The 15,070-nt window shown below is 33.3% G+C and overlaps 2 protein-coding genes across 4 annotated transcripts; both read right to left on the bottom strand.

Moving 5' to 3' along the window:
- Positions 1-380: 380 nt before the first annotated feature.
- Positions 381-5,395, bottom strand: LOC102608893 (uncharacterized). Of its 2 annotated transcripts, none has more exons than XM_006473700.4 (11): positions 4,742-5,395; positions 4,258-4,352; positions 3,955-4,148; positions 3,360-3,399; positions 2,784-2,865; positions 2,566-2,643; positions 2,314-2,439; positions 1,746-1,867; positions 1,123-1,162; positions 912-986; positions 381-712 (listed from the first exon to the last, which is right to left on the bottom strand). In XM_006473700.4, exons 1-11 carry the CDS (start codon positions 5,035-5,037, stop codon positions 568-570), a joined length of 1,293 nt encoding a protein of 430 aa, XP_006473763.2. In that variant the 5' UTR covers positions 5,038-5,395; the 3' UTR covers positions 381-567. The 2 variants fall into 2 exon arrangements, with proteins under 2 accessions (XP_006473763.2, XP_006473764.2); XM_006473701.4 differs by having other exon boundaries at positions 4,258-4,349; positions 4,742-5,394.
- Positions 5,396-6,287: 892 nt separating this feature from the next.
- Positions 6,288-11,057, bottom strand: LOC102608599 (WD repeat-containing protein DWA2). Of its 2 annotated transcripts, XR_008055276.1 has the most exons (14): positions 10,892-11,057; positions 10,724-10,807; positions 10,503-10,635; positions 10,304-10,415; positions 9,892-9,991; positions 9,526-9,653; positions 9,023-9,092; positions 8,324-8,412; positions 8,062-8,107; positions 7,702-7,775; positions 7,530-7,603; positions 7,392-7,450; positions 6,914-7,098; positions 6,288-6,823 (listed from the first exon to the last, which is right to left on the bottom strand). XR_008055276.1 is itself a non-coding variant. In XM_006473699.3 (13 exons), the coding sequence occupies exons 1-13, from the start codon at positions 10,934-10,936 to the stop codon at positions 7,057-7,059; spliced, it is 1,056 nt and encodes a 351-aa protein (XP_006473762.2). In that variant the 5' UTR covers positions 10,937-11,057; the 3' UTR covers positions 6,843-7,056. The 2 variants fall into 2 exon arrangements, 1 of the variants encoding a protein (XP_006473762.2); XM_006473699.3 differs by lacking the exon at positions 6,288-6,823 and having other exon boundaries at positions 6,843-7,098.
- Positions 11,058-15,070: the final 4,013 nt, after the last annotated feature.

The raw sequence follows: 15,070 nt of genomic DNA, 5'->3' as shown, positions 1-15,070 counted from the left end.
TTAGAGTGAAAAAGAAATAAAGAACTAAAAAATGATCAAGCTGAGATTATGTTGTACTCATCATCAAATCGCTATAAAAAGAGTGAAATACATTGTTTTGAAAAATAAAAACATTTTTATGCTTATAGCATGCAAGTAAAAATACAAAAGAGGAGAGATGCTGGGTTGTTGAGTTTGATTGAAAAGTAAATACAGCACAGATCCTGTCCTTTACGATAATTTGAATATTAGAGGGGTCTTATGAGATGAAACGCCGGGACTTAATAAATGCACTCACCTTCAAATGAACAGCGGGCTGGCGCTCCTCCCGGCCCAAAGAGGAAATAAATAACTTACAATTTTCCCAAAATTTTGCTCAAATAATGTAATTACGTCCTCAATTTAATCAAAACGTGAAGTGGGCAAAATTGATTATTGAAAGAATGAATCAATTGAACAGGAATTCACGATATTCAGTTACAAGAGGAGTTTCTTTCAACCGATATGATTCGATCCAATAATTTTGAAACCACCTAAAACAAAATAATGGGGGCCTAAACATAGCTCTTCACTGAAGATTGGGGGAGACTAGCCCGGTTGGTCGTCAGCTGGATCAGGTGATGGCCCAAAGTCTAGGTTTGGGAAAACACCAGGCGGCCTGTCCCGTGGTTGGATTGACAGCAACTGACTCGAATCTCCCACAACATCAGCCCATCCGTAGTGAGGCTCAGCCCTTCATTGGATAAAAACATGTTAGATCTTGTCAATTACTTTGTGACCTTTCAAAAAGCGAAAAAGTATTTGTCTTTTGTCAATAAAGATTAGGCACTTACAGCCCGTACTAGGAGAGTTAATCTGACTAAATTCCAAATTAAGCATTGTCCAAAACACAACAGGAAAAGCAGAAAAGTGGAAAGGAAACATGTTCTTACTCGTAATAGGTTTCCTCATCCACAACTATATCCCAGCTTTCGCCGGTTGTGCTCTTTCCGTATTTGTGAACTTTCCTGGTGAAGCAAAAAGGCAAGACAACTACTCAAATGTCTATTTGAAGAAGTGATGCAATAGTTGGAAATGTTAGATAAGGTGAGACAATTTCTTAGCAATGTGTTCACTGAATTTAGGGTATTGAGAGATCCATACCCATTTCCAAAATGTTCCTCCCCCCATGTCCTTGACCAACCTAGTCACGAGATGAAATAATAAATTCTTAGTTAAAGCAAAACCTGAAATTCATAGTTTCAAACCTATGTACAAATATCACAATAACCTTGTGAGGATGGTTCACAAAGCAAACTACTGTTTCATCTCAATAGCATAGTGTTATTCAAACAACAGATGTCAAAGCTATAATTCCGTATCTGTGCAACTCCTCAATAACAGCCATAAAAGTCCTAACGAAAAGGTGCAAAGATCACAATAAAACTCTCTATTAGATCAAATATAAACTAAACCATCTATCATTCCATGTTTATTACCAGCATAGTGAAAGGATTTGGTTTGGAAAAAACTGTGAAGAAATGCCCAAGAAGAATATATACAAGAAACTGATCTTGTCACATTTTATGAAATCATGAGATCTGTAAGCATATTGTCCAAACTAAACAGAAAGTCGTATACATGAATGCGGCAGCTCTATAAGAAAATCAGTAAGATAATAGAAACTAACTAATGTCACAAGAGATAATAATGGGCAAATAACCAACAGAATTTGAGAAAAGGAAAATCATTCAGGCAGGAAGACGAGGTATGAGAACAAGGCATACGTTCACCACTGGGTGATACATGCCACGTCTCCCCTTGACGTGAACCAATGCCAGCGAAGAACTTCTCTTCCCACTTGTCTCCCCATTTGGTTCCCAACTCAGTCTCAGCCCACTTATCTGTCCTGAAGGAGAAGAAAAAAGGAATTAAGCAAAACTACATTTAAGAAAATATTATTTATTCATTGTTTCTCTCCAAAGAAAAAACAAGTACTCTTGGAAAGACAATAGTTTTCATCTCTTTGTTTGGCCATACATAACATGCCTATTTCACTTAATGTTTCCACAGAGCATGATCGTTATCAGATTTACTGGGAAGGATTAGTCATACACCAACTCTAGTGGAAAAAAATTTCATAATTGGACTGAATTTTAGCAAGTGTCAAAGCACTTCCAGCGTTTATAATATTAATTAAATTCTCCATTGCTCTACATCCCACAACAAATATGCTGCGTGCTAAATTATTGCTCTGAACAACTCACTACAGCCAGTAACTACAAAAAAATATTAAGATTCCCTATAGCATTAGAACTTTGCAAAAAACACATCTAAGGTAGAAAGAGAGAGAACCATTTTAGAACAGATCCTCTTCCATCGTAATGCTCTCCCCACTTCTCCCACCATGACTGTTCATTTAGTCTACCATACTTATGTGCCCCTTTCTCAGTCCAGCCTTTAGCATCATACTTCTCCCACCTAAATCCAAAACAAAATGCATTAGTAAAGTAGCAGATACCGGATACCTGGGCATCGATCAACTGCATCCTTAATGCAAACGAAATATTATTGTTGTAGTTGTTAAGCATTGTAATATTAGCTTACCACTTCTCATACCATCCTGCATTTTCAGTGCCAGATTTTGCTTGTTTCTGGGCACTCCTCTCTATCCTTGCTAAATTGCTGCAAATTTCAAATTGGCACAATAAATGAACTGATATATTCATGGTAAGATTGAATGATTGATTTGCATCTCATGGATAGGAAGCAAATAAGAAAACAAGATGCAAACTCATGGGGAATAGTAAAACATAGTAAAGGACCTCCATTCATCTTGATGAAGCACCTCTTGCCATGTTTCCCACCATGAATCCCCTTCAGCATTTCTTCCAGATTTCTCCACACCTACAAAATATGAACTCTACCGAAAGTGAGCACTTTTCATAAAGAAGGAAGAGCATCTCCTATATCTAGATGATTGTTTCCTTATGAAAGAAACTCGGCACTAACAAATTCAATGACCTTCTTTCACATGTATTGCATAACTGCAAGTTATTCCTAATTGAAATGCCATGGCCAAAGCACTCTCATTTGAATCTTTGCTGAAAACTTCCAACACCTCTCTACTTTCGGAGTATCATAATGGTACACCAAATCTAATTATTTTAGACAACATTTCATTGTGTCAAATTGGTAGGTTATATTACCAATACAGGCTTTTCAAACAGTTCTCAATATTAGTCCTTTCGTTTTCTAGTCTCTCAAAATATATGATTACGTTGCTAATGTCTTGAAATTGAAGCTAACTGTGCAAAAAACTGTCCAAAGACTTCCGCCATCTCCCAGAATAATTAAGTGAATAAACAGCATATCAAGTATTGACAAGTTAAGGAATATACCTAGCTCTTTGTATCCAGTCCAATCACTTTTCTCCCACCACTGTCAAGGAGATCAATAAATCCAATTAAATGCATCTACCTGGGATGATACTTAATAGCGTTATAAAACCAAAGTCAATCTAGAAGAACCTAGACAGATCATGACAGTTGACTGATGCAGATGCAGATGCAATCAGTCAACTGGATCTGGTCTAGGCCACCAAATCCAATCATAGATATTTGAACATCAAAGCAATAGAAAAGGCAGAAGGTTCTGCTACTAAAAAGGGCACTTTGGAAAGGAGAGAGAGAGAGATAAAAGCAAACCAGAGGAGAACCCAGGAATCACAACTAAGATAAAATGTAATATACAGACAAATTAATCAATATTCTTTTATATTAACTTAAGTGTGTAAATGGCTTTGATCAAACAATTTTAGATTCAAATAAAACATCTGAAAAAATAGCATTCAAAATCAACTTTGGTTTCAAAAGCAAATGGGTGAGTGTTACCCATTTAAGCATACTTGTTACACAGAATTGCTTCCAATTTGTTTCACTCCAGCATCAACAACATTCATACATCCAAACGTGATTTAAGAAAAGAAAATTGTACCGTTTCTTTCCATTCAGAGGAATCATCATGGGACCGACCACCCATCCTTGTCCATCTACATCTGTATCCATTTTCTCCTAGATCTTCCCCACTTTCACGATACCAAGTACTGCCATCTTCATTAGTGCCAGTCTCATTAACATTTTCATTTAATAAGCTGATGCCCCAGTCTTTCTCATTTGCAATACCAGTGTCTAAAGTGAATAAACCAGCGAACATGTCTTTTTATTAGGCACGACATTCGAAATGCTATATTAGCCAGAAGAAAATCATATTTAATCCTCTTAACCTCCAACAAATTACCTCTTTTTGGCGGACTGTCGCGAGACTGTGGACCTGAATTCCTCGGGGTACAACGGGGATAAAATTTTCCTTGTTTGGAGACAGAACAAGATCTGCTAATATTATTATGCAAAAAAGCAAAGGCTTCCCTCAATCATCCTTTACATTATAAATTAAGTAGCTCACAGTATAACTTCAAAAATAAATTCGGAACAAACTTATCTACAGCAAGGCCAAAGGATCAAACAGTACCTTAATCATGTCACTAATAACTCAATTACATCAGCACACCAGGGCAAACTTGAAAAAAAAAAACACTAAGATAGCTTCTTAGCCACTAATCACAATAATATATTGATGGTTAAATGAACTTGTGATTACAGCATTAGAACTTAAAACTAATCAAATCTTAATTGCAACCTATTTTATTTATTATATAACTGGTGAAATTCAATGTTAATGCGAATATGCACAGCAGGGTCGCATAAAATTAAAAGTGACGTACTGAGAGGAAGCGAAGGGCATTGAAGGAGAGGCTTGGATTCGGGAGCGGTGAGAGCTCTTTTTCGGATCGAACCTCCATTCCTCGCATTTCTCAACACTCTTACATGACCGAATCGGAACTACCGGGTCAGAGCAACAGCAGCTAATTCGACTCACTCCAATTCGTTCACCTTCAAAAGAAACTCGTTTCCGCTTCCTCGGCTCGTCCAATCCATTAACTTGTCCGCGAGAGATATCAACGGGTCTGCGGAGTCGGAAATCGAGCTGAGTGGTGAACCCTCTAGAACTCGACGCCATTGAAAGATTACGAAAATGCCATTAAGGGTGAATGAGTGAAGTGTTAATAATGAACTTGGAGAGGAGAGGAGAGGCAGAAGAGAAGGGGGGAACCGTGCGTGTACTTGTTATGATTTTTTTTTTAAAAAAATTAATTTAAAAAATTAAAAGTAACAAATTTGAAAAATGGATAAATGAGGCGGAGGAGAGAATTTCGGGGAATCTTTGCGTTAAGGGCATTTGAAGGAGAAAGGGAAGGGTCTTCACTGGTCAGTCGTGTGATGAGAATTAAGAAGAAGCTAAAAAAGAAGAGAGCGGGTGACTGACACTGTGAGGGGCGAGATCAGATCGGTGGTTGTTTGTTCGGCCACGGCTACGAATCCTGGGATTTAATCATACACGTGAGCACAACCGGACCCACCTTTTTGCTATTTTATATCCATAATGCCCCCAATTGATTTGCCACGTGTCCCACACTGAGCCGTCACTTTCTTTTTTTTGGCCTTTTTCTTTTGTGCGAATTATTTGAATCAATTAAAATTAATTAATATTTATCAACATTTAGGCACAATTTTTTATTTTTTGTTTCCATTAAAAAAAAAAATATTTACGTATATTGAAGAATTAAAATATCGAAGGGCAATTAAATTATTTACATTTGCATTTGAAAAGCCAATTAGATAAATCAAGGATATCTATAAAAATGAATATATAACTTTAAGTATGGATCTTCAAATATTGCTTTATCAAATTTTAAAATCTATTGGCATACAAATTTATCAAAAATATAGGATGTGACACAAACCATGATGTGGAACGTTGGTAAGCTTCTTTTATAAAATTATAATCATGATAACTATGATAAATGGGGGAGGAAAAGTCGAGGAATGTATCATTTGCAAGTTACTCAAATTGACACGATAAGAACAAAATTAAGCCATAAATTCGAAATAAGAAGCTAAGACCGTAAAACTCATTGTATATGTAACTTTTCATTCCTTTACTATAATGAAAAGAAGGTTAATTTGAAACGGAATGCAAGCTATGGTTAAGCGGCTTTCATATAAAAATGGCGATATGTGTGAATGTGAACACTGGCTATATATTTGCCTTTGGGAAAAAATGAAACAACAAACGCCATGTGAAAACAAACCTATTAATGGTTCTAGATTCTAGAGAGGGTCATAGTGTATCATCAAGCCTTCTTAGTTCGAATCAAGATCATCTCCTGATCTGATTTTTATCTGAGCAAGTGCTATTAATATAATTAGTGGTTAATAAAAAAAATTAAATATTAATCATTCACTGATATTAAAATACAAATAATAAAAAATCTATAAAATATCCAAAATACTCGTATCAGGAGAAGGTCTCAATCCACTTAGTTCTCCCAAAATCTAAGAGACTCCTCAAAGAATCTCCGGATTTTTCATAATGCAATCTTTAGCGATGACAACGTGGCAACCGCTGGTGAGTGTCCACTTGACGTGAATCAAAAAAGACTTTTATTTAGTCCTGTTGGAAAGCGAAATCTCCGCATCTTATCCAACTAGTACTGCCACGTTCGTCTAATTTTGTTTCACCTGGGTCACCACGTGTCCGCATTCTAGATATCGATGACATGGCAACATCTTTTGGCCATAATCTTCTTCTAGCGGATAAGCTGAATTCGTGGAGCTTACGTGTTACTAAGTACGTGGCAGAGAATTCTTGGGGATCGAGATGCCACGTGTCGGAACGATCAATAAAAAGGCCCAGAACTAGGTTGTCTGCCGTTAGACGAGGAAACCCGACATGCGTTCTGACGCTGGATTATGCAATTTGGATAAGCTTAACGTCCAGTTGGACAACAATTTCAACTACTCACGGAAAAACAATGTCATGGTCACAAACTCACAATTTTTATCCATGTAATTGAACTATATAAAAGGAGCTGTGGAACGTTTCCTTGCTTCAGATTTTGGAAAGGGAAAGACATGAGCTGTAACAAATTTACACGAATTTGATGACAATGCTGGTTGTCGCGACTTATGATAGACTTCATTTTCGCGAGAGGAAAGGCTTCACCGACTCGACAACTACCTGCATTGCAACCAAAAGATTTAAATCAATGAGACACTGACATTCTCAATTGAAGCCAGTGTAAAGGAAAAACATAAGAAACATAATACACTCAAAAGGCAACGTCGTATGGCAAATTAGCAAATTCCAAGTAACTTATCTGAACAAGATTTCACTGAAATCAAGAATCATGGATCCAAAACTAATTTAACCCTAGATCTCATCTGAGATCGTAATATATTAAAACTTTAAGTATGTCTATGAAACATCTGTTTTATCTTTCAGGATCACTTCTCTAACATATGATTTCTTACCCTCCCATCATAGGACAGAGAAGCAAAAATCCAAGGCTCACGAGAACTCCAAGCAAGGCCTGTGATCATAATAAGAATATAGTCAAATTAAGTTCAACATTTACTGAGAATAATGAACCAGTGGATTGAAGCAATTACCATACACACTGTCTTCATAATCACTATATGAATTGAGTAATGAATTAGCACGCTGATTTGGTGATTCAACTAAGCTGTCAAAAACACAAAAAGAAATAAATATTATAGATCAAATTAAACAAGGGAATAAGATGCATAATACAACATCTAATACACAGACAAGAAGACAAACCTTTCGGATGGAAGCTCATCATGGTTAGACGTGGAAACCAACCATAAATTTACAGTCGAGTCCGTACCAGCGCTCTGCAGTATTTTAACTCTGCTTAAAAATCTTCATTGTTTAAGCACACAATATGTTTTTCAGTCATTTAACTACTTTCAACAAGGAATACACCGTCCCTAAAATGTAAGAATATTCTCATGCAGCCATGAATGGGCAATCTGTATTCAAACTTGAAACTAACACTTTCCATAGCTACAAAAGAGTGCCAAAAGAGGAACCACATAGGATGAATAAGTAGATCTGAGATTCTTCTGGCATTCAAGATCAGTAAAACTATCTACCACTTGAGAGACCATTAAGACTTACCAAAATAAATCCATCATACTCAGGGTTACAGCAGACAGCCCAAGTCCTGCCAAAATTATCAAAAACAGGTCACAATCAGAAAACTGAAACTACTGCAATAGGAGTATCTCATTTACAAGGGACTCAGATCATTAAAAATCAAATAAATGTACTTGAAAATGGCTATATCACACACTCATGGAAACTTGCATCTTGTAAAAGCAACAAAGTAATCTAAAGGTAGACAGAGTAGTGAGTGAGATAAAACCTATTAACCTATTACCAGTGTGTGTGTCCGGGGAGTTCCTGGATAGGTGCCTTCAGCATTCTAAGATCCCATAAATGTATCCCAGATTCATCTGCTGCAGTAACCTATAACAGGTAACAAATTTGTTTTGCCAAGAGAAGTGAACAGAAGTTACTAACATTATCATATTTAAAAGATCAAACGCAGGAGTAACCTCAAGAGATATGACTAAAATAACATTCAGGAGAGTAGTTTTGAGAGAAAAACATTTTGTTCTTGACTCAACTAAACAAGTCTCTAAGTTTAGTATTTTGCCTAAATATATTTTTGTTAGGTAATTAAGCCTTAGTAAACTCAAACTATGCTCATTTTTTGAGTTTTAACAAGTGATAATATTTCTGTCATCTACATAGCACTGCAATGACGAGAATCCGACATGACTGCTAGTGCATAGATTAGTGACCAAAAACAAATGACGAGAATCTGTCATCTACATAGATTACTAAATGAAAAAGATACTACACAAAATGATCTGTGATTGACAATACCATATTATTTATCCAGCAGATCTAGAATCCAACATGACTGCTAGTGCAACAAGTAATAGCCCAAACAATCATTTTTCTTTTTGGTCACTAATCAAATCAGCACCCCAGATTGTGCAGATTTTTTCCCAATCTGTGTACACTTAATTGATTCATATGTGTGAAGGAGACATGAAAACAGCAATCTTACAAGTAAATGCTTTTTCTTGGTGTCATAGTCCACATTGCGGACGTGCGCATGCTCGATTGAATTTGTCTTCCTGCAATAATATCACTTTTATCATTAGCCATGGCAGAACTTTATGTTCAATGCATGCATTGTATAAATAGAAACATCAGATGATTAAGAGCTTCAGGAATTCCGCTCCAATCGTGGTTGAAAGAAAACGAGAATCTAGGAATTGCAAAATATTTGTAGATTTTGTCCACAGTAAAGCAACTGGATGGCAAGTTTGGTGTTTACCAAAAATAAAAGAAAAGAGAAAGTAGAACCTATTGCATTTAAGTTGGTATCCACATGCAAATTTTACTCACAAGGACTACTGGTTATCCAAATAAAAAGCAGTAACACAACAAATACGTATACTCATGCTTCAGTCAAAAAGGCATCTAGTAACAGTTATGTGAGTAGGTTGTGATCAATTGATAATCATTTTAAAGAGAAACAAGAGAAAAAGGGATGCAATAACATACCCCATTGATCTGAGATCCCAAAACTGGACTGATGATTCACAAGTCGCTGCGACAGCATTTACATCATGCGGATCCCATGCTCCACCAGATAAATAATGCAGCATACCAGATGACTGTTTAGATTGTACCTAGATTAAAAAAAATAAACAAATAAGATGCAAAATGAGAAAACCGAAACTATGGTTGATGTTAGGGTCTGCACTAAATTTCTGCATAGCAGCAACTATAAGTTTCCATTCCACCAGCTAAAGATTCAAAATGCAGCACAAGGCACTTCATTATCACCAAAATTTAGTTTCATGGCAAGAAGTACATACCGAATCAAAATTGCAAAGAGTACTACATGAATTTGATTAAGAGTTTTACCTGGGCATTCTTGTTTGAACAATCTAAGCTCCACAAGAAAATATTTTCCTCGTCTATGCTGACCAATTTATCATGTCTTCCAGATGACCACCAAAGAACGCTATCAAGGATATACAGTATATACATTCAGCGAACAAAAAAAAAAAAAAAAAGCTACAATCCTAAGTTCCTCATAAATGCACAAAAAGACCTAAAATTTTTGTTTAGCATATTGTGCTTCCAACAATAAATTTACCATAATATAATGCAATAGGATATCAAAAATGAATACGTCTGACTGAATTCATTAAGTCGTGTCTCAATTTATTCTATAATTTCATCAAGTGTTCTTGTAATTTAAAATATAATTGTGAAAAGTCAAACTTTGGAGTTTTTGAGGAAAAAGTTGAGAATGTGTGATAAATAAACTCACCAATTAATCTTACCAACATGTGCATCAAGAGCGGCGATAAGCTCCAACTGAGGTGAATTTAGCTGGCCATACAACTCTGGAATTTGCCATATTGCTGCCCCATATGACTCACCTTCAATAACACACCAAACAAAATCAAAACAAGAACTGACGAAAATGTATTAATCAAACGCAACACATACAGAAATCAAACGGTTACCAGTGGAAAAAACAGTGGAGAAAATCCGTTGATCGAACGGACACGAACTGAGGTCCCATATTTCGTTAGGATGCGAGAACAAACCCTCGCAAATGAGCTCGGTTCCACCGGATGAAAGCCGAAGCAAATGCACCTAAAAGATTTTTGATTCATTAGATCTAGCCACCGAAACTTGGAACATAAATTCAAATTAATCTCTAAAGATGAAAAAGAAATAAAACCTCGTTCTCTTCTTTGAGGCTGAGAGTTCCAGTGAGGAAGCTGGTGTGATCCGTGTCTGCTTTGACATCTGATATGCATCTAGCCTGCGTGTGAAGACAAAACTTGAGAATCTATGAACCAGGATTTATAAAAAAATTGAAAAAGAGCGTTCGAGTTTTGTGAGTTACTTGATACTTGAGACCATAGCCTATGCCTGAAGATCCTCCTTGCATTGTTGCACTTCGATTCGATTCAACGAAACTCGGAGTTTAGTCATCAATCGGCAAACGCCATTACTGTAGCTTATATTTCCATCATTTTCCTTTTTCTTTTTAAATTTTTTTCCCAATTTTGGGCTTTTTAAAGCCCAATGAACCGGCCTTTTAGACTCTAGTTTTATGAATTATGCATTTTCCACCAGCACAAGCTCCTAATCAATTGAGCATGAACGATGTATAAATACAAATTTTCCTATTTTTTTTTTATTTACAAATATATATCAATAACATTTTTGTTGGATAATTTTCACATAAATTCAATTCATTAATTGTATTAAATTTAATATTTTTATAGGTTGTATAGACAAAAAATTTACACGACCACATAAGAATTTATATCTATATTATTTTGCTTGAGGATGATGCATATTTTAGATTAGAGAGAGTTTCAAAAAGATTAAAAAAAAAATAAGAAATAAAAATTGCACATGCTCTTTTTACCCAAACGATATTTGGGTGGACGAATCAATCATGCATTTCCATCCGGGGCTTAATAATTTGAGTATGCATGCAGCTTGTGTAGATACAAAGACTAACGTGAAACTTGACAATTTGTCAATTTTCGAATGAAAAATAATTTGAATGCGGCAAAAATTCAACAACTTTTAAAGCAATTTTACGCCAAAATATGCTTGCAAATGATTTTGAAGTTCTTGATGAGTAAGTTAATAAATTGCAAGTTTCGCATTTAAGATCCAATTGTTATTTACTTGGTAAGAAACAAGAAGCTAATCTGTCCATAATCGTTAGCACAGGCAATTAATGCATGGGTATGAATCCATTGTTTTACCGCAATAATAATAACGTTTAATAATTTCTTTATACTGCAGCTCAAGTTTTGGGAGTGAGGCTTATCTTTGCGTTGTTTACAGAAAGAGTAATGATATAGCCACAAACTCTTGTACAAATTTATTTTGTACAAACTGATGTGGCATAATAAGATTGGTTGAATTAAATATCACTTGGCCCACATGATTTGTTTTTATTAATTTATATTTTCATTCAACCAATGAATTAATACCATGTCAGTTTGTACAAGAGTTTGTGGTTGTATCATTACTCTTAGAAAAATATGTTCAAATTTTCTGCAATTATAAAGGTGTTAATTTTATATATCAATTTATTATTCTAGCCCAGTCTTATTATCAGCCATAGAATTTAATTACTTTGAAAATGTAAATCGAACAAATATTAAAAAAAAAAAATGATTACGCGGTTTCCAAAAATTACGGCTTCTTTGTTGCATTGGCGCTATTAACTTTGGCTAAATATTATTGCAATTTTATATAGGAGTATATTCTATTTGCCTCCCCTTTATATAGGATTATAATTTATGAGAGAGCTCCCGTGGTTACATACGGCCTATTGTTATTGCAATTTAAATTATGCTTTATACAACTATTAGGAGCAATTGTGTGTGATTTATATTTTCAAAATATTTAAATTTTATGTCTAACGTCAAGAATAGATGTAAAATAATAAAATAATATATAAAATCAACACCATCATAACTACAGTAAAATTTTAATCAAATATAATATGTAAGAAAATTTTCACTAAATTTTTAGTTAATTCTCATTTTTCCCTCAAGTTTTGTCATACTGGCTTCATTATCTTGTTCAGTTACTAAGTCACAATAATGATCAGAGACAATATAAAAATAACTCAAGAGAGAGATAGAGATTAGTCATTAACCATTTTGTCAGCGTCAGGATTTAGGATTTCACTAATCAAATTAAGAATCTAATTATAGTTGAGTTGTTTTACCGTAAACACAATTAATAACCACACAATCATAATAAAAACATATTTTTTTATGATTTATCACTTTAATCATATAATTTTAAGGCAATCCTCTATGATCGAACAACTCCTCCGTAGCTAATACCTCAAATTAATTATATTCGTCATTATATCATATTATTATGGATTGAGATCCTCTCTTGATCTAAGCACTCTTAATCTTTTACATATCTTATATCACATATATTTTAATATTAATAAATTATTAAGATTTAATTTTATTTATTTATTAATCACTAATTATATTAATATCACTGATCGAATAAAAATCAGATTAGAAAGGGATCATAATCATATTACCATCGTCCTTGGCCGCCTTTCCGAGTACACGTTGCCAATAAAAACATCTGCGCCATCAATTCGATAAACGTGCAAACGTGTCAACGCTTCTCGTCCTCTGCCGATAAATATAAAAACTTAATGTTGATTCCCGCACATCTCAAGATTAATTCTCAGGGTATAAATTCCATATTTTTGCTTAAAAAGTCTATTACTTTATGCTAAGCTTTCTGTCTGAACCTCTTTTTATTTGCTTCAAAAATAGCTTCTTCTTCTTATTATTATTATTATTATGCATGTTTTGATTAGGCATAATTATGTTTAAATACATTAGGCTAAATAATTAATATTGAAAAAGTCTAAATACAAGTGAACTTAAATAAATTACTTCTCAATAATTTAATAATTTGAATTAAATAATCATTTTTACTAGCTACAAATTAAGGCCAGCCTGATAAATTATAATTCAATAAATTTATAAAATAATATTTAAAAAAAATCATATATTCCCATTTATATTATTAATTGCGTAATTTGAAACTAAATCTATATATAATGTCTATATGCCTTTGTGTAAAATATGCTCTCATTATTACTTAATCCCTTCTTGAAATTGATTTTGACTTAAATCTCATCTTTAATTTTTCATAATGCAAAAAAAAAAAAAAATCAAATGGCATTATCATTTATTAACAATAAATTACTACCAATATAAGGCAACTAATTACCATCCAAATAAAACATAACAAATACAAAATCAAAATAAATCAATGTGGTCGTACTGTCCAGAAAAAATAACATTTTCATAAATTAATAAATTTATTAATTTAATGATTAACTAATATTCGCTAAATTAATAAAATTTCAGTGGTCTCATGCATTTAATTTATGCAGATTTCACAGCATTATTTATTATTTATTTAAAAAAAGTGTCATCCATTTTGAGTCCAGTTATTTAGCTACACCGAAGAGTATTATTTATACATTGTCAAATTTTCTTTTATTCTAAATATAAATAGAATTAATCTAATATTTAAAGAATAAAAATATTTGAAAAACTATTAATTAACGCCATTTTATTACTTTACAAAAACCATTGTTAGCTTTTATACGAGTTCTGTCTTACTTATCTAAGAAAATATTATTAGTTTTGTACGTGGTACAATATTCAACTTCTTAGATAATAATCATAAAAAATAAACTTTGGTTTTCCGAAATTGCTATCCCACCTGAAATAAAATATAATGGGTAAAAGCTCGTTTAGTCCCTATATTTTGAAGTTAGTGTCCGTTTAGTCCCTATATTTTTAAAAATACCTCAAACCATCCCTACAATTAAATTATTGACATTTTTACCATTATCTTTTGTTCCTTTTAACTTATTTTTATAATATTGTCCTATTATAATAATTTTTAGACATTATTAAAAAGAAAAAAATAACCCTATTATAATAATTTTTTTAGACATTATTAAAAAGAAAAAAATAAATTACCAGTTTAACAACAAAAAATAAAATAAAATAAAAAATATATATTAATTTTTGTGGAACACGCCCTTGAGTTAAAATATTAATTTTTCTAAAAAAATTGATAATGTAATTTTTTACGATATTAATTTTTTAGACATACGTGAGCTTCCACAAAAATTAATATATACCTTTTTTGTTTTTATTTTATTTTTGAGTTTAATTTGATAATTTAATTTTTTATTAATATCCAAAAAAGAAACATTATTGTAAAAATGTAACATTGTAAAAGCAAGTTAAAAATAAAAAAAAAATAATGGCATAAGTGTTAATATGTAGTAGCAGGGACGTTTTAAGGTGTTTTTAAAAATACAGGGACTAAATAGACACTAACCTCATAATATAGGGACTAAATAAGCTTTTACCCAAAATATAATATAATGACCGACTCTTTTAAGCTTGAAAAATAAAAATAAAAATTGAAGACGTAGTTGTTAGGCATGAGAAGTCAAATTCTATTATGTAACTTGAAAGAAAAGCAT

The sequence above is a fragment of the Citrus sinensis genome, chromosome 5, assembly GCF_022201045.2.
Source record: "Citrus sinensis cultivar Valencia sweet orange chromosome 5, DVS_A1.0, whole genome shotgun sequence".
NCBI lineage: Eukaryota > Viridiplantae > Streptophyta > Magnoliopsida > Sapindales > Rutaceae > Citrus > Citrus sinensis.
The sequence above is the reverse complement of the archived record's forward strand: the minus strand, read 5'-3'. Positions and strand labels throughout refer to the sequence as shown.